At 43.1% G+C, this 25,853-nt stretch overlaps 1 protein-coding gene across 1 annotated transcript in view; it reads left to right on the top strand.

Moving 5' to 3' along the window:
- patl1 (PAT1 homolog 1, processing body mRNA decay factor) overlaps positions 1 to 23,873 on the top strand; it is a 66,864-nt gene extending 42,991 nt beyond the window's left edge. The window contains exons 14-20 of the mRNA XM_084318992.1: positions 2,682 to 2,741; positions 4,718 to 4,863; positions 12,056 to 12,215; positions 15,240 to 15,365; positions 17,155 to 17,246; positions 21,993 to 22,142; positions 23,489 to 23,873. Of these exons, the coding sequence (XP_084175118.1) occupies positions 2,682 to 2,741; positions 4,718 to 4,863; positions 12,056 to 12,215; positions 15,240 to 15,365; positions 17,155 to 17,246; positions 21,993 to 22,142; positions 23,489 to 23,510 (756 nt within the window). The 3' untranslated portion in view covers positions 23,511 to 23,873. The remainder of the gene's footprint in view (positions 1 to 2,681; positions 2,742 to 4,717; positions 4,864 to 12,055; positions 12,216 to 15,239; positions 15,366 to 17,154; positions 17,247 to 21,992; positions 22,143 to 23,488) is intronic.
- Positions 23,874 to 25,853: the final 1,980 nt, after the last annotated feature.

Here is a 25,853-nt window from a genome sequence, read left to right as displayed (position 1 = left end):
TCCTCCCATTTGCGCCTCATAATAATCCAACCATAACCAATGAACATCATCGTTGTACAGATGCGCTCTAAGCTCCTCCAATGAACACTCATTTTCTAGAAGATGCCGCCCATCTAGGGGAAGTGGACAGATCACTGCGCGCGGACCTACAGACTCCTGCCACCGGCTTGACAACGTAGACAAACTTAGACAAAAACACATCAGTGGATGAAAATAATCGCATGTAGAGTCGTCGCTTTCGGATATCAGTGCGGTCTGACATGGGGGCGAACAACAGCACACGACACGTCTCCTTCGAGTCGGATGAGAATGACAAGTCAACCAGCATTAGCCGGCTAGCTACCTAGCATGTAACAAGCTACCATAACGCGCGTTCAACATAGTGGACTATACTGAGCGGCTTTGCTTAAATGCAGCCGAGTGACATTTTATTATTACCGGGTTTCCCCCCATATCACCACTCGCCCATATGCCCTTCACAACGGTGATGTTGTCATACTTGGCATTCAGAATACACCTGCTGAACCCCTAGCGTTGTCGATTCGGTTCCAATGTATTGTCATCTTACAGCACAAGTACAGTACAACCAGAATACATTTGGCATACAACCAGAGTGCAAATGTAACAAGTCAAGTTGTTTTATTTAGCTATTACATTACAGTGAAATGCTTGGTTCTTTCACTGCCCAACTCAGTCCAACCTAGACCAGCCCAACCCAGTCCAACCTAGTCCAGCCCAGCCCAGCATCTTTCACTGCCTAGTTCAGCCCAACCCAGTCCAGAATAGTTCCCTCTTTCATGTTAATATGTGATATCCTAATATTTTGAAGAGTAGAGACAGTGTGATTAATACATGTTGTATGCTAATATTGTGAAGAGTAGAGACTGTTATTAATGTTTTATGCTAATAAATATTTTAAAGAGTAGAGACACGGTGTGATTTTTACTATGATTGAAAATCAATTTAGACGAAGACGTACAAAGAAGTAATTATCACAATTAGCGATTTTTTTTGGCTGGTAAAAAATCAGTTTGTCTGGTAAAAAAAAATCAGATACTCGCCAGTTGGCTGGTAAGCCAAAAAGTTAGTTTCCTCCCCTGGTAACAACAGGCTCCCTGATGGATAATCAATAAAAATATCAACCCAGAAACGTGGCGACCCAGAAACGCGTTAACACGTGTTTAGCACTCAACGGTCGGGGCCCAGAAATGTGTTAACACGTGATTGGCACCCAAAGTGTTAAAAGTTAATTGTATCCTTTTAAATGCCCTTTTAAAATGAAAAATAGTGCTTAGAAAAGTACTTGAAAGTCCTTGAATTTCATTTAGCAATGTCTGTGGGAACCCTGCTGGAATGTTTAGGGCGTTGCTACGACTACAGTTGACTTCCCTTTTGTGTCGTGTTTGCCAGTGTTGTCTTTGATTGGTTGGAGGGATTTGGAAGATTTTTCAGTTAAAGGATAACTCCACTATTTTGGGAAATTAGCTTATTTAACATCTTCCCTGGAGTTAGACAAGAAGATGCATACCTTTTTTGTCTCTGCGTGCATTTTAGCTTTGGGAATAGATGCTCCGTTAGCATAGCTTAGCTTCATCACTGGAAGTGGGGGAGGACAGTAGCCTTACAGTGCCTTACAGTGTATTGCAAGGTCTGACATTGACCAAACTTGATATGCATGACCTTGGTGGGCTCTAGGTCAACTCCTGAAAAGGGGGTCAATGTCAGACTTTGCAATCAAAAGTTAGGGGGCTAATAACCCTTGCCATAATTTTAGTGCGCCCCTAACTTTTGATTGCAAGGTCTGACATTGACCCCCTTTTCAGGAGTTGACCTAGAGCCCACCAAGGTCATGCATATCAAGTTTGGTCAATGTCAGACCTTGCAATACACTGTAAGGCACTGTAAGGCTACTGTCCTCCCCCACTTCCAGTGATGAAGCTAAGCTATGCTAACGGAGCATCTATTCCCAAAGCTAAAATGCACGCACAGAGACAAAAAAGGTATGCATCTTCTTGTCTAACTCCAGGGAAGATGTTAAATAAGCTAATTTCCCAAAATAGTGGAGTTATCCTTTAAGCTAAATAACGTTCCATCTCTTTCTGGAAGTCCAAAAATATTTTCTCTTTCTATAATAATAATTCCTCATCCAAGATAAAATCAGTCAATCAATCAAGATGATTTCTGTAGTGATAACTGACCCACACATCAGCTGTAGTCAGTTCAACAATGCAATGTTTAATTTTGTTAAGTGTTTATTTTCATAATTTCTTTTCTCCATCTGGTTCAGGACCTAGTTGTGTGTTCTTGTCTATTCATTTATTGTTGCTTTTTTATTTGTTTTTATTTAATTTTTATTTCACTTACGTAGATTGTATATATTCATTTTACTAACTAATCTTTTGTTTAAAATGGAAAAACAAATAGTCTCAGTGTTGACACATTATTCTGTCAGATGCCATTCCAGTGACCGCTGTCTAACCTGTGTCTCTGTCTGTCTGCCTCTGTCTGTCTGTCTCTCCCTGTCTTCCTGCCTGCCTGCCTGCCTGTCTGCCTGTCTGTCTGCCTCTCCCTGTCTGTCTCTCCCTGTCTTCCTGTCTGTCTGTCTGCCTGCCTGCCTGCCTGCCTGCCTGTCTGTCTGTCTGCCTGCCTGCCTGCCTGCCTGTCTGTCTGTCCTCCTGCAGGAGAAGAGAGAGAAGCAGGTCTGGAACAAGAGGAGGCAGATCCTCTACACAGTGGAGAAGGTGAGCGAGGAGAGAGGAGGCCTTGTTGTTTCATACCATGGACATGACGTATTGTTGCTAATAGCATGGTAGCTCATGGTCTACTGCAGCGGTTCTCAAAGTACGGGTCGCGACCCCAATTAGGTGACAGTGGGGTCACGCATTGGCAAAAAAAATAAAGATATCAATCGAAAGTCTGCGAGCCCAACTCAGATTGAGTTTTCCACCTGGCCGCTGTGTGTGTTTGCCGTGTGGGAAACTGTACAACTGTACAAGCAAAACTGTACATCGGAATATCGACGAAACCATACTTGGTTCTAAGAAGAGGGTCTCGTGTATTCTTGGGTTAGGTCATTTACTGTACATTGGAGGGGGTTGGGTTAGGACATTTACAGGGGCCAGTTTCGAATTGCAGTCTCCCGTAGGTGTTCTTTGAGAGTGGTTTTGAAAGTGGGTAGTGATTCACATTCCTTTACAGCTTTGGGTAGGGCGTTCCACATTGATGTGGCATAATTGCGAAACGTGTTTAGTCCCTTGTTTGAGCCGAATCTGGGTTTAACATGATTTGTGGAGCTCCCTCTGGTGTTGTGGTCGTGGTATTCACTGACCTTTGGGAAGTATTTTGACATGTACATGGGTATCTTAGTTGTGTAGTGTATCTTGTAGACCAGGCCCATTGCAAGTTGCTGTACTCTGTCGTCTACTCTAAGCCATCCTAGGTTGGTAAAGTGGGCAGGGGTGAGGTGGGTTCTAGGAGTAAGGTCAAGCAGTAGTCTGACCAGTTTGTTTTGTGATGTTTGTAATTAAGCATTACATGAGACCGAGTGGGTTATAGAAATTAGATCACACCTATGGGTGTTTGTTAGGCCCTAGGCGCAGCCGAGGGTCGTTAGACCCCCATAGGCGTGAACTAATTTCTATAACACACTCTGTCGTGTGATGTAATGCGTTTATGCAATGGCTGAATTCATCCAACCTTATTGCTATACAATAAACACACATTAATTGAAGATTTATTGACAACCATCCGCAGAAAAAGTATTTTCAAAAAAGAAAAAGCGAAGTTGCCTCCGTGTGGAAGCAGCTCGGAGGTGCGCTGTTTCAAGGCAAGAATGAAGTGACCATGTGTTATTGGTTTGATTGATTGATTGAACATTTTATTAATGTCCGTCTTGTTTCGAACTGCTTAAGAACTGTTAAGAACTTCATTCTTAGATGCTTCTATAGAAAGTAGGTGCAAAAAAAATAGAGAATTTTTTTTAACCTACTTTCTATAGAAGCAGCTGGGAGGTGCGCTGTTTTAAGTGAGCGTGGGTTATTGAATTGATTGATTGATTGATTGATTGAACATTTTATTAATGTCTGCCTTGTTTCAAACTGGTTAGGCTTAGGCCCTCTTTCGAAGTCGGTTATGCTTAGAGTTTGGAATCAGGGCTGGTGGTCTATCGCTCTGCTCTAAAGATAAACTCTAAGCATAACCGACTTCGAAATATCTCTGCTCAAGCATTTCAATGAAACACCAGGGATATCCTGACAAATTGTACTTTACCTGCACTATTCTTAGTACCCTACCTACTTTCATACACTTCCAATCAAATTCATATGTCGGTTCTATGCAAATTATATCTCACTACCTCCTATGCACTGTCATTTAAAGAGCACTGCTCTGTTGTAATTCAAAACTGAACTTTGTAAAGAAACTCAAAGTTAAGAGCGATGCACTGCTCTGTTGTTAAGTTGATGTTAGAGCGATGCTCTGTTGTTGTGAGCGACGCACTGCTCTGTTGTTCTAGAAGGTAATTTAGAACTGTACTTTGTAAAGAAGTGTTAACACTTTCTGGGCCATTGGGATCAGTCTAATCCCACTCTATACGGCCAGCATTTCATAATAAACTTTCATTGTGCGTGAGGGTGTTTGTAGAGCTAAATCTATACTCCCTCTCCCTCTCTATCTCTCCCTCTCCCTCTCCTCTCTCTCTCCCTCCCCCCCTCTCCAGATGTACAGCCTGCTACTGGAGGTGCAGGACTTTGAGAAGCGCTTCATGCAGGCGGCGGAGGAGCAGCGCGTGGCCTTGCTGGAGCAGCACAAGACCAACACCCTGCAGCTCTGCGGCTCGCTGCAGGACAAGGAGTGGGACGACAGGTAGGATCCCGATCATGTGATTTTAAATATCTACCGATTCCGATCGTTCCCGATCCGATCTTTCACATTAGTAATCAATTTTGACGCATTTTTGTCAGAAACTGGCGAAGCAAGACAAGCCCCTCTGTTGCCTATAGTCCTGGGCGCGAGCGCGGCGGCTCTTGTTATTACATTCATATGTGCTTCATATGATAAATATTAAAAGTTTCAATATATGTTTGCACATTAGTATACATTCAGTGTTCGACTTACGTAATGATTAGCTCCATTCTGGTCTGAAACGCAGACGATAATCCTCAGTCGCACAGCAAATGATTGCCGTTATCTGAAAAGTTAGTCTGAAAACTCCGCCTCCAGCTGCTGCTTCATGAGTTTTTCCTCCACACGAAATGTCCTCCTTGCAAACATTGCAATTGCTGTTGGACTGGCTTGACTTTCTATTTTAAAATGATTAGTTCCAAACCTCTAGCAGCTGCTCAAGTCAGTGGATAACCGTGTTTCGGGAGCAACGTGTTGTTGTGATGTGACTGAGCGTCTAAAATTAAAGGGAATGTGTTTGTTGCAACGGTGTAAATTAAAGGGAATGTGTTTGTTGTGGACAATTATTCTGCTCTGTGTCAATAAATACATTAATGATATATTATATGTAATTTAAAACCAAAACTAAGGCCTCCGTATGAGTGATGAATCTTTTTTTGACTGGCGATTTTTATTAAAAAAAAATGCCCGATCCCGATCCTCTGAAAAGCACGTGATCGGCGCCGATCACGTGATCGTATCGGGACATCCCTAGTGCTAACGTGATTGGGATATACCAGTATAGCATTGTGGCTAGCAGTGTGGTAACGTTAATGCTAGCAGAATGAATGGATGTAAACGTTATTTAACAAAAGGGAATGCAGACTGTTGTAGCTTGGACTGGGCTCCTTATAACAATAACTTGACAACACGTTGGTAGCTGCAGCTAACAGGGTCTGAAAGTGACGTTAGCTCACGAGCGACGCTAGCCAGCCAGCACCAAACTGATGATATCAGACGTTGATATTAGGAGCTATCAGTAGCTAGATAACATTAGACGTGACGAAGGCCGGGAGATTGCGACCCCCTCTGCGTGCCCCCCTGTCTCCGGAGGTCTCGTAGTCAAGTCAAGTCAAGAGTTTTAATTGTCACGGCATACAGGTATACAATGAAATGCGGCTGGTCTTGCCCGCGACGATGTGCAATACAGTGGTACAACATATAATAGAATCCAATAGAAATACAGTGGTACAACATATTAATAGAATCCAATAAAACAGTGCAATAAACAGGTACATGGTGTGCCATCTCGGTATCTGTACATTAGTATTTACAGAGCATATAGGACATGCTAGGTAGCTTTAGTAGTGCAATACACTGTTCCTGATGTTATACTACTTTAAAGTGGCCTTTCCTCTGGCCATAAGTGTGCGTGTGTGCGGCATGAGTGTTAAAGTGGCTGCTAGTGTGTGAGCGTGCTCAGCGTGCGTGTCGTGTATGTGCTTGTGTGTGCTTGTGTGTGGATAGTTCAGTTTCTGTGTCTCTCAATGTTCATTGTTCAAGGCTCTGATGGCCTGGGGGAAGAAGCTTAGCCTAAGCCTCTCCGTCCTAGTAGCTGGGGTTCGCAGGCGTCTGCCTGACCTCAGCAGCTGGAACAGGCTGTTATTGGGGTGGTGGGGGTCTTTCATTATCCTGCAGGCTCTGGATTTGCACCTCTTGTTGTATAGAGCCTGCAGGGGAGGTAGCGCAATACCCGTGGTACGCTCGGCTGAGCGCACCACTCTCTGTAGGGCCTTCTTGTCCTGTGCCGTGCTGTTCCCATACCAGGCAGTGATGTTTCCGGTCAAGATGCTCTCTACAGCTCCTGAGTAGAAGGACTGGAGTATCTTCCCCGATACTCTGAACTTCCTTAACTGTCTCAGGTGGTAGAGGCGCTGCTTCGCTTTCTTTACTACTGTGTCTATGTGTGTTGACCATGTCAGGTCCTCTGAGATGTGGACCCCCAGGTACTTGAAGCTGCTCACCCTGTCCACGGTAGCCCCGTTAATCATCAGTGGTGTGTGTGTCTCCTGCTGTCCTCTCCTATAATCCACGATCAGCTCCTTGGTTTTACCAATGTTCAGGAGCAGGCTGTTGTCCTGGCACCAACGTTCCAGTACCTCAACCTCCTCTCGGTAGGCCTTCTCGTCGTTGTCCGAGATCAGCCCCACCACCACCGTGTCGTCGGCGAACTTCACTATGGAGTTGGAGCTGAACTTGGCCACACAGTCGTGTGTGTAGAGTGAGTACAGCAGGGGGCTTAGAACACAGCCCTGGGGGGACCCGATGCTCAGGGTGATGGTGTTGGAGGTCTGACCCCCCACCCTGACCGCCTGGGGTCTTTCACTCAGAAAGTCCAGTACCCAGGCGCTCAGGGCGGAGCTCAGGCCTAGCTCGATCAGCTTGTCCACCAGTCTGGTGGGGACTATGGTGTTGAACGCTGAGCTGTAGTCAATGAACAACAGTCTCACATAGCCCCCCTTCTGACGGTCAAGGTGGGAGAGAGTGCTGTGCAGTACCTGGGAGACCGCGTCATCAGTGGACCTGTTTGTCCTGTATGCAAATTGCATAGGGTCCATATCACTGGGGAGAGAGGCACAAATGTGGTCCTTGACCAGCCTCTCGAAACATTTCATGACCACAGAGGTGAGTGCCACCGGTCTGTAATCATTTGGACATGTTGGGGAGGGTTTCTTCGGTACAGGGATGATGGTAGACATCTTGAAGCAGGCAGGGACTACTGACTCCGCCAGGGATTGATTAAATATGGCGGTGAACACCGGGGCAAGCTGGTTTGCACAGGACTTAAGTATGCGTCCTGTTATACCATCTGGGCCTGCAGCCTTCCTGGTGTTCACCTGCATAAATGCTCTTCTCACACTGTGTTCCGACAACGAGAGAGCGCCCCCGCCCCCCCGCGGTTGCCCCCCCCCTCCACAACAGCCGGTGCTCCAGTGACGTCACTAGCCAGAGGGCTAGCGGCGACACTGTCTACACCGAACCGAGCGTAGAAGGAGTTGAGTTTGTCCGCGAGAGAGGCGTCGTCGCTCCCCATTGAGGGGGCGCTGACTTTGTAGTCAGTTATTGTCTTCAGTCCCCTCCACAAGCCTCTTGTGTCGTTTTGTGCCATTTGTGTCTCCAGTTTCTCAGCATATGTCCTCTTAGCAAGTTTAACAGCCTTGCTCAGAGTGTAGACTGAAGCCTTGTACTCTTCCATATTTCCTGACTCTCTGCCCAGGTTATAAGCCGTGGTGCGTGAGTTTAGGGCTGTTCTTATAGTGCTGTCCACCCAAGGTTTCTGGTTTGGGAAAACCCGCGCCTTCTTTGTGAGGACAATGCCGTCCACCACTGTTGCTATGTAACTCACAACGGTATCAGCGTACTCGCTGATGTCACTGGCGCTTCCTTTAAACATGTCCCAGTCTGTATCCTCGAACGCGTCACGGAGCGCGGCCTCTGATTCGTCAGACCACTTTTTTGTCTCACGTGACACGACGACGTCACGCGATCTTTGTTTGTATGCTGGGATTAAAAAAATGGAGTCGTGATCGCTCGCGCTTACAGAGCCCATCAGTGGCGGAGCCGCTACAGCCTTGTAGGCAGCTCTGAACGGGGTGTAACAGTGGTCGAGTGTGTTCCCCCCTCTTGTGGAGCAGGCGATGTGCTGAAAAAAGGTCGGCATCACTTTTTTCAGATTTGCCTGGTGACCGGAGTGCCGGATGTCCCGCGATGATGTCGGGGAGTTCGCGACCCTCCCTGCGCCACCCCCTATCTCCCTGTCTCCGGCTGTCCCTGAGCAACGACCGGAGTGTTGAATGTCCCGTGACTAAGACGGGGAGGACGTGACCCTCTTTGCGCCGCCCCTGTGCCTCAAATAGATCCGCTATCAACTCTATCTTTAATCTTTCAAAATGTTCTATCAACAGCAAGAATTCTAGGGCTCAATGAATCCAAAATGTTAATGTGGTTAGAAGTGGTGGAGAGAATAAAAGCTAGCCTATAATGGTGATGTCTGGTTAGGAGTGAGGGATAATGGAGGTACTATCCAAGAGGGGGTCCGGGAGGGGGGGATTTGAGCTGGAGCATATGTGTGTAGGGTTTTAGAAAATAGGTATTCGGGGTATATTATATACTAACATTTATATAATTGTAACTTCGCTGGATATACACGGTATACGGTTAAAATGTTATTATTGACTATTTTTGTTTTATCCTGTTTCTGTACTTGCATATATTTTAACCACCTTTACTGAAAGTTTCATTATACATTGTGTGTTGAGTACTGACTTTTAATAAGTTTTGTTTTGCAATAATAAAAAAAATTAAAAAAAAAAAAAATCTTTCAAAATGTTCAGTTGCTATCGCTATTAGCTCTATCTTTAATCTTTCAAAATGTACAGTTGCTATTGCATGCACTCATCTGTGTTTCACCACACACATGAGTGCATGCTTACCAACTGTCCGTCTGCAACACTATTATCACCAACATCTAAGAAGGGAGATCCCCCCTTGAATGGCCCTTCTAAGGTTTCTCTCCTCCACACTGCCTGTGGAGCTTTTTTCCCTATTGTTAGGTTTTAGTGAGTTTTTCCTTACCTTCGCGTGGGGTATGTCTGGGAGTGCTTGCATTCTTTCTTTTATTTGCATTCATCTAAAAATGTTTGGACCTTATGGTGTTCTTGTTCTGTTCTTGACTTATTGTTATGTTTTCTTCTTGACTTGTTTAAAGAAGACCTTTACGGCCCATGGGGACATTAACGTGTGTTGTCGGGCCCTATAAATAAATTTGATTTGATTTGATTTGATTAGACAACGCCTCATGTATTAACACTTTGAATGCCCAGCAGGGGGCGCACATTTAGTGCTTGAATGCCCAGCACCACCTCAATGTTAACGTTAATGTTTTTTTATCTGTTCATTTCCGTTTTATATCATTTTGAAAAGCCCTCGTTTTCAAGAAGAAAAAAAGAGAATCCCTGCTAAACGCTGATGTACTTTAATATTCTAGAACGTTGTCATTGTTCGGCCTATTTATGAATAGTTTTCAAATAAACGCTAGATTATCGATAGTATATGTGTACATATGCACGCTACATGTGCCGCAAGCTGTAAATCGATTCTCTTATTTCCTGATCACTCGCACAGTCAAAACAGCCATATCACATATAGGGGGAAAGCTTATATCTCCGTGAAAAAAGGTCTGATTATCCTAATACTGGTAAAATAGATTCCTTACCTGAGATCAGATGGTATCCAAATGGATTATTCCAATTCCTGATCGACCATTCCAAAAATCGATCCTTTTATTGAACACATAATCCCCGCTGCTCTGATGGTCCAGCAAGAAGCTGATCGGCCCTGGTTGCTTGCATGAGAAGTAAAATGTGGAGTCCGGGTCTTTTTTCCCCATGCATTTTCATTGAATCCAATCCAAAAGGGTGAATTACCATCTGGGAGACGATAGGGGGCGCTTTTTTCACATCTGAGCGCCTGGCGGGGCAGGATTACCAACGGTAGACTCGGTTGATGAAATATGAATTCAGATCGCTAATAAAAAAATAAATACGAGAAAAAACAAATATTCTCGTTATGGGCATTCAACCCGTGGGGGGTAAACCCGAGAAAACTCGGTTTGGGCATTCAAAGTGTTAATCAAAAGTGAATAGATGACTGGGCCATTTTGTTTAATGCTTGTTATGTTGAAAGAGGAGCTCTGAGCTGCTCATGCAGTCGACTCTTGCGTGGTAAGGGTTTGTTGACATGACATGGGTGGGTCTGGGAGGGGGAGAATTTGGCGTCGGTCTCTACTGCGCATGGGCATTGGGCAGAACGGCTCCGTATCCGGCTCGCACAGATTACATGGCACCATTGTCGGCGAGTTTTGGCGAGTTTCCAAAACGAAAACACCTTTTCAGCGTTGCCACTAGGACAATGTGTTTTCCTGCCAAAATGGCATTTCTTTTTAACTTGGACATGCAAACGTAATCATTCAGCAACAAAAACGTTGCTGTTTTCCCCAGTGTAACCATGGCCTTAGTCATGTGTCAAATGCTCCTTTTTCGTTTTCATCATATTTAGTCACCTTAATTTATTTATAGTTTAGTCAGTTTTAGTCAACTACAGGTCTGAACATTTTAGTCAGTTTTAGTCTCGATTTTGTCTTTTTTGTTTTAGTCTAGATTTAGTTGCAGAAAACGGATGACATTTTTGTCTAGTTTTTGTTAATGAAAAAAAAGGCATTTTATTCTCTTGTAATGCAATTCTATGTACCGCTACAGTCAGTCAAATTCACATTCATTTCTATTGGGATCATAGATTCATGTAGACGCCCCTCTCCCCACTCCCCCCATAACGTAATGAGTTAAAGATCTAAACAATTACCGGTAAAGACCCTCACCATTAAAATAACAAAAACAGTAAAGTGAACCGAATGTTTCCACAGCCCATGTGAAGCAGACATGACCCCTGCGGTTGTACAAAAATTATATATATACATATAGAGCATAGAAGTGCTCCACATAAATACACCATAAGACATAATCAAACCAATAGTTTTAGTCTTAGTCATGTGTCAAATGCTCCTTTTTCGTTTATCATATTTAGTCACCTTCATTTATTTTTAGTTTTAGTCTTAGTCAGTTTTAGTCTCGATTTTGTCCTTTTTGTTTTAGTCTAGATTTAGTCAGGGGAAAAAGCTTCGTTGACGACCATATTTAGTCATAATTTTCATTGACAAAATTAACACTGCAGCTAAAACACATTTTCAAATGGTTTCCAGAACCAGATCCAACTTTTGTGTGTTGTGTTCTCTGACAGGCTTACTTCTGCTGTTTATGAATATTGTTCAAATATAAGCTTTTATCGAGAACAGGTTTTTTCTTTACAAAACAACACAGATGTTTGTGGCCATTGGATGTAGGAAGAAGACAAGTCATATTGAGTCATGGATTTTGAATATTGTTACACCCTTACTAAACATGAACAATCATCTCTCTCTCCTCTCTCCCTCTCTCTCCTCCCTCACTCCTCTCTCTCATCTCCCTCTCTCCCCCCTCCCTCTCTCTCCTCCCTCACTCCTCTCTCTCCCTCTCTCTACTCTCTCCTCTACTCTCTCCCTCTCTCTCTCTCTCTCCAGAGTGAGCGATGACCAGTGTGTGATGATCATGTCGGTGAGGAAGGGGAAACGCCTCATCTCCAGGCTCCTCCCTTTCCTGCCGCCAGCCCAGGCCGCTGCCGTTGTCATGGCGATAGCCCGCAACCTGCCCACCCTGGCCAAGAAGGATCGGCAGGACCAGGTAACGTCCACTGGGTGGCGCCAGAGACCTGGTCCTCTCATAGACTACTTTCTGTAGAGACCTGGGCCCTCATTTATCAACAATGAGTAGAAAGTGTTCTATTTCCGTTCCTACGCACGGAATTTAGAATGTGTGTACGCACAGAAAAATCGGGATTTATCACACGTGCGTACACAGGTCCTACGCACACCTGCAAGTACTCCGTGTTGATAAATGCCACTTGTTCTACGCTCCTCGCTCGTGCACGATTTTAAGTATTTGCATAAAGAACCGCCCGTAATTAACCATATACGGTAATGAAACACCCCCATGAAATGTGGAAAAATGGACTAAGTGGAGCGAACGCGTGTTATGGGAGAAATACGCGACAGGCTGACAGACGTGTACACGGTGATGTCGGATATGATATCTATTAACTTCCTAAAGACCATTGCTGCCTGGGCACACTAATAAAGACTGTTAACCACTGCATGACGATGGTGTCATTAATAACCATGCTGGAATATGACTGCCTTTTTTCCGTTTCATTCTATTAATACCCAGGGATTAAAGTTCTCCGTCAATTTGATTCCAAATCGCGACGTATTTCCGACAATTTTCTACCTGCATGGTTTAATATGATTTGTAGAGGCATACAATCTATTTTGATGTCGGTAGGTAGCATATATCAATTATATATAATACCATAGCCTACATTATGCAACAGTAATTTGCGCATAACGCAGCATGGCACAGACACGTCACACGGAGCCCCGCAAAGCCTGCATACAGTAAACTAACTTGATCATTAATATAACTTGTCCTTGTATCTTTACGCTTATAAAAACATTTAATAATATTTATAGGCTATATGCCCTCGTTTGGCCATAATAGCCTATTCTCAATGGCTAAATCTCCTCGCTGACGGACCCATGTATAGCCTATATAATATTCCTATATGTCTCCAAGGAATCGTGGGTCTCGGGGAAGAAAGGTTAGGAACCCCTGCTATAGCCTATATCCTTTATAATGTTATAGGCTATTTTATGTACAGTAGTCTATTTATGATTTGTTTCCATAGCCGGTGTTGTGCCGAATTCGGACTCCCTGCCAGAATCGGACCCCCCTCTGCAAAACGCGCATACACTCTATCATCCTACCCAGCATGTAATACGTTCTTTGTTAGAACTCAACTCGTTATTATTGGTACATAGATTGCAGAAATACGGGAACGTTTTGATTGTATTTAAAAGGCTTTGACATTGTAAAACGAAATAAGTGGAATTTCGAAGTTGTAAGCAGAATACAAGTCATATCACCCACACGATATATGCTACCTGTATCCAGAGCATGTATGCTTAATTTTCATTCATTTAAGGCACATTTATTGCAAGGGTTTTGTAATACACATAAACTCAACAAATAACCTCTGTTCTCGTTGAAATGCGTTTTTAATTCTTTCTTATACAGTAAGAAGGGGGATGAACACTATATCGTGGGTGTTCATATGACTTGTATTCTGCTTACAGCTTCGAAATTCCACTTATTTCATTTTACAATGTCAAAGCCTTTTAAATATAATCAAAACGTTCCCGTATTTCTGCAATCTATGCGCAAAATAATAACGAGTTGAGTTACGCGGAGCGCAGTCAGTGCACACCGTAGTATTCCGATAACGCTATATATAAACCATGCTGCATTCATTCGGAAAGAAAGACTTATTCCAAATGCTATTTATAGGGTTTGACAATAATTACACTACTGTCGAACTAATGCACAAAAGCTTATTTCCACGTTGCAGTCTTTATTCTACCGCCGGGCGCCAGGTACGTATGGTCTGAGCTGTGCGTAGATATACGCACAAAGTCAAGCACACGTTCAAATTGATAAGTCCCACACTTTGCTTAGAAATGATCGTGCGCACGGGTTACGCACATATCTGTGCGTACGCACCATTGATAAATGAGGGCCCAGGTCCTCTCATAGACCACTTTCTGTACAGAGACCTGGTCCTCTCATAGACCACGTTCTGTAGAGACCTGGTCCTCTTATAGGGCCTAACAAAATACATTTTTGGTTCCTGTTGGTTGTCAGTTAAGGCCATGGGTAGGTAGGGAATTTATTTTATTTTATTTTTCCCCACGGCGACTATGGATAGGGAATTTCTTTATTTAATTAAAATGTTCACGACAACATGGATGCATAGGGCGATCAGGTGGCGTAGCGGAGATTGCGTTCGTCACCAACGCCGGAGATGCTGGGTTCGAGCCCAGCTCCCGGCGTTGTCACCAGCTTGGCTGGCCGTTCACACTAATACAATTGGCAGTATTAGGGGGTGGGGAAAGCTGGCGGGTGGGACCTGGGCGTTGTGGACAGCGACCCCTACAGTTCGGTCGGGGCGCCTGCTCAGCGAGGGTAGGATCTGGAGAGAGATAGTGCGACCTTCCACACGTTACACTCTCCCAGTGAGAATCTGAGCTGCCAGGCTGGCTGCCGGCATGTGACAGTCTCCGGCCTCTCGGACCAACAGTAGGGGGGTGCACAACAACCAGGAAGGCGGTTGGGAATTGGCATAACGACTAACAGTGGGATGGGAGAAAAATCGGAAAAAGGAGGGGGAAAAAGATAATAAATAAATAAAAACATGGATGCATGTACTCTGCCAGCATGTTTAATATCCATAATACTAAAGGTTAAAATACAAAGACACTGTACTACAAAAGTACAATGTCATCAGAGAGCTGTGCAAATATTGTGAAATACTTGCTTTTTATATATTCTCATTATTGACATGGACTGCACTTTTTGACTAAGATTTAACTAAACTTTATTGTAAAAAAAATAAAATAAAAATGTAACTCATAAAATGTATTTGGGTCGCACCTAAATCTGCAGGGTCGGTCGGCAACCAGAACCAAATCATTTATTTTGCATGGCCCAGACCACGTTCTGTAGAGACCTGGTCCTCTCATAGACCACGTTCTGTATGATATGTGTCTTCTACTGATAATCGTATGCCCCTCTCTCTCCCCTCCTCCTGTCCAGGTACTGTGCTGGTTGGTGGAGCCGGTTGCCTTGGTGATCCAGTCATTGTCAAGCCCCGCCCTCACAGACCTGCTGCAGGATCTGCAGGGCAGCGAAGGCCAGCTGGCCAGAGTCCTGCAGAACAAGGTACGCATGGTCCTGCTTAGGGGTGGGAGTCACCAGAGTCCTGCAGAACAAGGTATGCATGGTCCTGCTTAGGGGTGGGAGTCACCAGAGGCCTCATGATACGATACTGTCACGATACTTGAGTTACGATACGATAGTATTGTGATACTAAATATATTGCGTATATATTTTCAGTCTGTTCATCTCACTTCAATAATTTTTATTGCAGAACATGGTATTTTCTCAAGCAGACACACCCCTAATGTGGGGACACGCCCCTAATGTGGGGACATGCCCCTAATGTGGGGACACACCCCTAATGTGGGGATGCACCCCTAATGTGGGGACACACCCCTAATGTGGGGATGCACCCCTAATGTGGGGACACACCCCTAATGTGCTCCAGGGACATGCCCCTAATGTGGGGACACACCCCTAATGTGCTCCAGGGGCACGCCCCTAATGTGGGGACACGCCCCTAATGTGCTCCATGTTGCTTTCTCCCATCAACAGGGTTCGCACAAGGTCCTTGAAGTGCTTAACTCATTCAGAGCCACGCCCATATGACCAAATTAGGGCTTCTATGCCAGCACTTTACTCAATGGGAGGACAGGGATATTTTCAAACGCTTAAACTATATCTTAAATTATGGCTATGGGTCTAATACACCCGTCGCTTATCAATGACTTGCTTGCAGTCAACATGTACGAAACGGATTGTTTTTTCATCGGTACATTTCCGTTTTATACCGTTTTGAATAAGAGTATAGTTTTGGAGATTTCTAGTAATTCCAGAGAAATACGCGATAATCGCCCTTTAGTGGAATACACAAAACACGCTGTCATTTTTCGGCGGATTTATGAATAGTTTTCAAATAAAGGCTAGATTATCGATAGTATATGTGTCCTTATGCACGATACAAAAGCGGGCTGAAAATCGCTTATTCGTGACTTGCTCAGCGCTAACGTCACACACACGCTCCGATGGCGGTGATAGGAACATCTGATTAACCCAAGATTCGTAATCGTAACTTAAATTCCTTACCTCACATCAGATGTTCTGCAAAAAGATTAATCCAATTCCTGATCGCCATTCCAAATATCGATCCCATTTATTGATCCAACGTTATAGTCCAAAACACATCATCGACGCTGCTCTGAGTGTCCCCAGTCAATCTGGTAACACGATACTGCATGCCCGAGAAGGGAAACCCGGACCGGAGTTTTTTCTTCTATGCACATTCCCATCCAATCCAATGATGTGCAATACCATTCGGGAGACGATACGAGCTCAGACCCATTCCCAACGATAACATCAGGCTGGATGGATGAAAATGAATGGATATCGCTAATAAAAGAAATAACGATTAAAATCCGACTATACTCGTGATTGGCACGGAACGGTTGGCTAGTTAACCCGACTATACCCGTGGTTGGCACGGAATGGGTTAAAGTGCTTGATTTTTTAAAATAAAAAGTCAAGACCTGGAATTCCTTGAAAACAGCCCATTTTATTATAAGGTGCTTAAAAAGTTATTGAAATTGAAATCAACCATTCGCATTGAAAGTTTTGTTCATCCATGATAAAATTGTCGGAAATTGGTTTTAAGCCATAAATATTGGATCTGATTTTTTTTTCTATAAAAAAACAGCATTTAAAAGTGAATTGTATCCTTTTTAGATGCCCATTTAAAATGATAAATAGTGCTTAGAAAAGTACTTGAAAGGCATTGAATTTCATTTTGCAATGTCTGTGGGAACCCTGCATCAAGTCTGATACCTTTTCAACTGGTCTTTCTTTCTCCATGTAGTTCGGTGTGACGCTGCTGTATCTGGTCCTCAGTGAAGGAGAGAGGATGCAGAGCTCCGACCCCAACTGTCAACTCATGGATGACAATCGATGGTGAGACACTCCCCTTAACACTTTCTCTGTCACGCTTATATCCATCAATGTTTGATCACTGCCACCAGTCTAAGCCTATGGAGATGTTTACCTTCTTTGCAGGGCTATAACTTTTTAAATTGTATTGCTAAATTGACATTACTATGGCCCATTTAGGAACGTTTTACTTTTTCATTCACACATTCATACAAAAATACAGTCTAGAATATAAATATGTTTTTATCGTTTTCTGCAGTAATTCCTAGAACGTGAGATATAGGCATGAATGCATATATACATTATCAAATGCCATTTGTTGCCGATACACGCTATATTAAAAATTTCAACTGTACATGGTCCTAAACGTTATGACTGATCATGCGCGGGTTAACGGAGGGGGGGGGGGGGGGGGGGGTCGTTTATAATTCCGTGATCGTCGTTAAATGATTTATGTAGTATGGGTGATATATAGATCAGAGCAGTTTGCATCGATAATAAACAAAAACGCTGAAACTCACGGCAGCCTCCTCTTACCGTTGGGCGATGATACTGGAGCAAACAGAACCCAGTTATTTGATGGGGATCGAGGCGATCCATTTCCGGTTTGTATAATACTAATACACGCCCAAATCATGTCGATTATTGAGTTATGGCAGCGATCCATATCCACGGTGTGTGGCTAGAGTCCTGGGATGATATGCGAGTGGCCGGACGGATTTAGCAGACGCACCGACATCCAACTGGCATATCCGGTTTGGCAACTCGCCGATCATCCACCAGGTGGCAGTATTGAAGCGTTGCAGAGTTGTGCCGGCTCACACAGCATCAGACAAGGCTCCGTGAGTGAAATATGAATACCATGGCGAAAATATGAAATATGATCAGAATAACATTGTACGCCGTGATCTGGCAGAATTCGCATGAACTTGAAACCCGTTGTATGACGTTATTGGCGGAGAAAGTGTTAACTATCCCCTTAACTGTCCCCTGCTCTGAATACCTGCTCATCACAATACTGTTTCAATACGTTTCATTAGATGATTCATTCAGCACCAGTAAACTTAATGTCATGATGTTATTCAGCACCAGTAAACTTAATGTCATGATGTTATTCAGCACCAGTTAACTTAATGTCATGGTATGACGCCCAACCGCTGGCGAGATAACCCGACTTTACTCGGGTCTGGCGCTGAATGAGTTAAAGGATTATTTTTCAATACTCTTATCAACATGGGAGTGGACAGATGGGCTTGCTTTATGCAAATGTATCTTTATTAGATCAAATAAATAACCACAATGACAAATATTGTCAAAGAAAACAAAGGTACTGCATTTAGCATAAAATAAATATGTTGCAACCTGCCTCCAGTGGCTCAGGAGGTAGAGCCTGGTAATCAGAAGTTTCCCCATTCGATTCCCGTTCCTTGAGCAAGACACTTAACCCCTAATTGCTCCCGATGAGCAGGTTGGCACCTTGGTTGCCTTCTGCCGTCGGTGTGTGAATGTGTGAGTGAATGGGTGAATGTGAGGAACCAAAGCACCAACAGATGGCCATATTGACCTGCTAAATGTAACATTACTCAGTAATATGAGTTCTCACACAATGTAGTGTCCAACTTTACTCTTGTTCACTAAAACACACCCTGTTTCTTTAAAGGGGAACTCCAACATTTTGGGAAATTAGCTTATTTAACATCTTCCCTGGAGTTAGACAAGAAGATACATACCTTTTTTGTCTCTGTGCGTGCATTTTAGCTTTGGGAATAGACGCTCCGTTAGCATAGCTTAGCTTCATCACTGGAAGTGGGGGAGGGTTAGAGCCTTACAGTGTATTGCAAGGTCTGACATTGACCAAACTTGATATGCATGACCTTGGTGGGCTCTAGGTCAACTCCTGAAAAGGGGGTCAATGTCAGACCTTGCAATCAAAAGTTAGGGGCGCACTGAAATTATGGCAAGGGTTATTAGCCCCCTAACTTTTGATTGCAAAGTCTGACATTGACCCCCTTTTCAGGAGTTGACCTAGAGCCCACCAAGGTCATGCATATCAAGTTTGGTCAATGTCAGACCTTGCAATACACTGTAAGGCACTGTAAGGCTCTAACCCTCCCCCACTTCCAGTGATGAAGCTAAGCTATGCTAACGGAGCGTCTATTCCCAAAGCTAAAATGCACGCACAGAGACAAAAAAGGTATGTATCTTCTTGTCTAACTCCAGGGAAGATGTTAAATAAGCTAATTTCCCAAAATGTTGGAGTTCCCCTTTAAGTATTACAACCAAACGCAAATCACGCAATGTATTGTGTCCAACCTCACATGGGGAAAAATAAAGGGTCACAAAAACATCCCCTTCTACTATGTGTAGGGGTGTAACGATGCAACCTCACAACGATTAATTTCGATTACGATTATTCAGGCAATGATTCAATGCATCATGAAATCTCTTCATTTGACCACGATTCGATTCGATACATTTTCGATACATTTTCTATCAGTTAATTCCCCAAAAAGAATTGAATACACAAATGTGGCTGGGGGAACTGATTCACTCAGCATGAATGGACTATAGGTAAATAAAAACAATACCCAAAAAAATAAAAAAATATATATTTATAATCGATTCTAACATTTTCAAATCGATGCAGTTGAATCGTCACATTACAATCGATGCATTTCGATTAATCGATGCATCGTTACACCCTAACTATGTGGAATCAAAACGGTGTCACAGATCCAACTGAAGAGGTACCGGTAGTTGAAATGTGAGGTTATTGTCATTGCTTGGGCATATCAGGGGACAAGGAATGCATGTCAATAATGAAAATGTTCTCGACAAATGTTTGTCTGAAGAGGTCTGTCACCAAAACTGGTGTGACCTGAATGTACAGTTTTACTCTCCAAAAATGTCTGTGCATTATACGTAATACACATTTGTGCCCTTTTAAATTGTGTCAATTCTATGCTAATTTTATCTCACTACCTCCTATGCACTGTAATTTTAAGAGCGCTGCTCTGTTGTAATTCAAAACTGAACGTTGAAAGAAACCAAAGTATTAACCTCTTAAGCCCGGAGCCCTATTTTCAGAAAATCCGCCTAAAATACATACCTAAGTAAATGGAATATTGCTCCACTTCTACAAGGCTAATTTGCATATTCTTGGTATCTAGGGACATCTATGGACCTCAGTGAATGTATTCCCAGTGTCAGAAATATTGTCTATTACTAGGCTTGCTTAAATTGTGATGAAACAAAGGAGAATATGAATTATAATTTTTCTTTGCATCTTTGACAGTGAATAACACCATGCTAAGAATTACCAGACATGAAAAACTGCCACTGATCTCGTTCAGTACCTTTTTGAGATCATGTGTATCTAAGGAAATAAATAAAGGGAAGATGATTAAACAGAAGTTTTTGTAGATACAGTACTGAATTCTCCCATCCGGACCAATGCAATTTGAAATATTATTATAGAATATAGAATAGCAGGCTTATAAATTACCTTATTATAGCCAATTCACACATTTATGGATTGTGCCTAATCATATATTTCAAATGCCTGAGTTCAATTTGGATTTAGTATCACCAGGCATGCATAAGAACAGATAATGAAATCTACTGTATGTACAGTAGCTTTTTTATTTGTGCCAGGGTGCAACCATTTTGAAACTAATTTCAAATCTAATTGTTGCTACATGCAAAAAATAGGGAAGAGAGACTAACTTCGCTTCAATATATACCAATACGTTAAGTTTATTATACCGAGTAATAAGAGATATAAAAAAATTCATACAGAAGTAATTTGCTTGAAACCCCATAGAGGCTTTTGGGAAGTGTCGTTCGGAAAAATTCCAACGCTCATCGAAAGCTCTTGCCTTGGTGTCCAAAAAAATAAAACTACAATTCCCAACATAAAGTTTTCCAAAATGGTCGACTTTCGCGAACTATACAACACGAAAACGAAAATCTATCTAATAACACTTTAACCTATTGGTAAACTAACGTATTGATGATAATATACATTATAACTGGTGTTGTGACATGGTTATGATGTTTATACTTGAATACGTTTGAAAAATAAAACGCTACTTTTGTCAAAAACAGTCTGGAGAGATTGATTTATGACGTGATGTCATTTGCGGTCTGCCGATATTTTTCTCCCATCCCAATCTCGCTGTGCCAATTCTCCCCTCCCCTGTCTTGAACGTTGCTTGCATATGCCCCCCACTGGCCGGTTGTAGGGAGGATGGAAGCCTTGCATCACGTGTCCCCTCCGATACACGAGGAGGCAGTCTGTCACATCTTTTCACCTGCCAGCGCAGACTCTCATTGGCGAGGTGTAACGTGTGGGAGGCTCACACTACCCCCGCCATTTCCTGTCTCTGCTGTGCAGGCGTCCCCCAACCGACCTGTAGGAGTCGCTGTCCACAACGTCCAGATTACCACCCATCGACTTCCACCGCTAACTCTGCCAATTGAGTTAGTATGACGACTGGCCCAAGCCGGAGGCAACGCCGACAGCCGGATTCGAACCTGGTGTCTCTTTGCGTTGGTGACGAGCACAATGTCCGCTGCGCCACCCAGCCGCCCTGTCCATTCTATTTTATAATTTTTTGCCTATTTTTAAACTGAATCAAACCGCACTTTTTTTTATTTATTTTTATTACTGAATGAAACAGTCAACATCCCTCTCTCCCTCCTCCCCCATCCCCTCCTCTCTCTCCCTCCTCCCTCCTCTCCTCTCTCCACCCATCCCCCCCCCCCCAGGACTGAGTTGGTGTTCTCGGTGACGCGGGAGCTCCTGAGCGTGCCCCCCTCCTCCCTCGCCCCACCCCTCTTCACCCCCCCCAACCTGCTCTCTCTCTTCTCGCGCTACGTGGACCGGCAGAGACTGGAGCTACTGCAAGACAAACTACAGTGAGGACACACACACACACACATACACACACACACACACGCACTAGTGATGTTAAGATTCACCGATTCGCATCGGTGCACCGGCATAAACGAGTGCGATGCGAGTGCACCGGTGGAATAAGTGCTAGAATTCAGGTTGAACTCGCGATGCATCTGTTGTTAGCGTCTTTGCATCGGTCAAAACCGATTCATTCATATAATTTCCTCTCATCCACATCCACTTCTGTCAGCAGTGCACTGCACACAGCAGATACTATCTTTGCTTCGCTACTACAGAAGGCGAGAGCCGCGTCACAGTTATCAACAAACAGTGGAAGTCGAGGAGGAGACATGAATTGAATTGATCAACTGGTTAACGTTAGTAGCCGCTGGCTAACGTTAGCCAGTTAGCCGTTCAGCTAAACTATCTAACTAACTAACTAACGTGACTCTGCAACACCAGTTCCATTGGTGAGGAAATGTGGGGGGGGGGGGTATATTGACGACGCTTGACAACAGGTTCAAAGACAACCTCACATTTATTGGCAATTTGTTTCTTTATATCGCTTCCTCCAGGTTCAAACTGTGTTGTTGACAAAATGCCATCATGGTGTGGTTAGCTACGGAGCATCAGAACGCTCAAGCGCGCGCTCTCTCTCGCTCTCTCTCTCTCTCTCTCTCTCTATGTTCAATGATTTAAAGTGGCCAAACTTTACAATATAAATACTAACTGGATAGTTGATGATAAACATTTAATTTCATTATCTGAAATATTATAAAATCATTAAGTCTGCTATAAGCCATTATCCCTTTGTGTGTGATTATTATTGTCTCACAGTAGTGTGTATATATACATTGTGTGTGTGTGTGTTTTTAGTTAAAGTGGATAGAAAACACAGTACTGTGCAAATGTCTTAGGCACCCAAGAGTTTTTATATAAATTGTCTTACAGTAGATTATTTTTTTTTTTTATAATAATATAAGCTGCCTGCATAATAAGGAATACAACCAAATCCTCTGTCATACCATAAAATTGTATCATTATTTTGCATCGTGTTGAATCGCATCGTATCACCCCGAATCGCATTATGTTGAATCAAATCGTATCGAATCGTATCGTATCTCAACAGGGGTGAATCGTATCGCATCGCCCAGTGCTTCAAATGTATCGTTAATGTATCGTATCATTGGCACCGTATCGAGATGCACATCGCATCGGCCTCAGTGATGGAGATGCACATCCCTAACACACACAGGAGTCTGAGTCTAACACTGAAGGTGCTCCGGTTGAATGAATGAAGATGTAGGTTTCAGGTCAACGTGTGTCGGAACAGCGGCTAATGGTTTCTATATCGCTTCATTTGCAGGATTTCAGCTTTGTCCAGGTAGAAGTTACTACAGACATCGAAACAACCCCCCCCTGCCTTCGGATTACGCGTATCGACCCTTTGTTTGTGTGTATGAGAGAGAGACAGAGAGTTTGTGTGTAAGAGAGAGAGTTTGTGTGTGTGCACATCTAGGGTGGATAGTGATTTTAATCCAGCAGAATCTCAAGTCACTTTTTGTTTTTCTTTGTGTTTCGTCCTTGGTGTGTGTGTGTGTGAGTGAGTGAGTGAGTGAATGCATGAGCGACTGGGACGGAGAGAGAAAGAGATGAACGGTTGCTGAGACAAAAATTAAATCTGCATTTTTGAGTATATTGTTAACGATGATGCCTGTGACACAACTTCAAATTAAAAAGTATTTCTATTGTATAAAAAACTGGACTCCATCCTCAAGTTATTTTATTTCAGACGTGAACATGTATGCGTTTCCATCTGCTTAAAGACCTTAAAAGATCTTTAGGAACATGTTGTGTGTGTGTTTCTATCTGCTTTTTTTTTGTATTTTATTTTTTTATTATTTTTTAAACAAACATATAAACAAACATGACAACACACGATAAGATATACAAGCATTAATTGTCAGGGCACATCCAATGAGATCACATTTTAGTTAGTTGTCTTATATAAGATATACCCCTAATACCTGTTATCTAAAAAACCTACACACATATGCTCCAGCTCGAACCCCCCCCTCCCGGACCCCACCTTGAGAAGTACCTCCACTATCCCTCGCACCTAACCAGACACTACCATTATAAGCTAGCTTTTATTCTCTCCACCACTTCTAACCACATTGACATTTTGGATTCATTGAGACCCAGAATTCTTGCTGTAGATATTTCATGGTAAATTACATCGAGATATGTAAGAAACCAAACTTTACGGCAAATTTTTTCCGGTTGAAACCAGCGTGATGCGATCAGCTTTTTGGCTACTGTGATACCCGATAAAACCAATCTCTTTAGCTGTGGATTCACTGCAAACTCAAAAACATCATTCAATAGTAATACCGAGGGGTGTACAGGTATATTCCAAGATACGAGTTTTGATATTTGTTGGGTCACATCTTTCCAGAATGCCTTAACTGGTGAGCAGTCCCAATACATGTGCATAAATGTCCCTTCGTCCCCATTTGTACATTGGGTGCATTTGGAATCTTGTTTAAGCCCCATTCGGCACAGTCTTATAGGAGTCAAGTATGTCCTGTGAATATAGTTAAGATTGATTTGTTGATGATCCGGGTTCCTTGATGTAAGTCGGACATTTGCCCAGGCTCCTTGCCAATCAAAGTCATTTTCCAGGTCTGGTATATCCCTCCTCCAGACAGAGTCTAGTTGGAGGGTTTCATACGAGGACGTTAGTAATTGATGATAAAATTCTGAAACAAAACCTCTCGATGTCTCTTGCGTAGAAGAATTTGTGGTATCTGTGGTGTTTCTATCTGCTTAAAGACTTTAAAAGATCTTTAGGAACATGTTGTGTGTGTTTCTTTTTTTTCCCAATATATTTTTATAGGTTTTCAGGTTACAAACAGTTTGCAATGAACAGGTTTTTTATTCTTTTTTTTCATCCCCCACCTCCCCCGAGACACGTCTGTTAAAATGTATGGAGCATAAACATTTAACCTCTGTATTAGAGGAGTGGCAAAAAAAACAGTAGTAATAGTTGGAATAATGTCAAAGTAACAGACCCCCCTCCCCTCCCTCCCAAATAATAAACCTGTTGTGTGTGTTTCTATCTGCTTAAAGACATTAAAAGATCTTTAGGAATCAGCAATGATAATGACAGGCAAAATATGCTCCACACTCTTCCCGGTCTCTAGGTCTTCTAGAGTCTAGACAGGGGTGTCCTCTGAGCCCCAGACTATTTGCGCTTTCCCTCGAACCATTGGCCCAATTTATAAGACAAACAGAAGAAATTGCCCCTATAACAATCAATGATGCACCACACAAAATTGCTCTTTTATGCGGACGTCTTACTCATTTTTATGAAAGACTCCTCCCAATCGGCCACAAATTTACTTAGTATACCAATTATCCTATCGGGCTTCAAAATGAATTGGCCCAAATCAGCTTGTTTACCTCTTAATGAGTTGGCCAAAACGGTGCAACTACCGGCTGACATAGTTGAACACTTTAAATACTTAGGCATAGAGATTTTCCCCAAGATCTGGATAGATGGTCGAGCCTTCCTAATTCATTACAGGCCTGTGCATCCATAGTCAAAATGAACATACTACATTTACATGTTGTTGGCTCAATGCTCCCCTTGCCTCCTCCAATAGACCACTGGCACAAGACACAGACTATGATATCTACATTTATTTGGAATAACAAACGCCCAAGAG

Source organism: Notolepis coatsorum, assembly GCF_963971535.1.
Source record: "Notolepis coatsorum genome assembly, chromosome: 7".
In the NCBI taxonomy this organism is placed as follows: Eukaryota; Metazoa; Chordata; class Actinopteri; order Aulopiformes; family Paralepididae; genus Notolepis; species Notolepis coatsorum.
The sequence above is the reverse complement of the archived record's forward strand: the minus strand, read 5'-3'. Positions and strand labels throughout refer to the sequence as shown.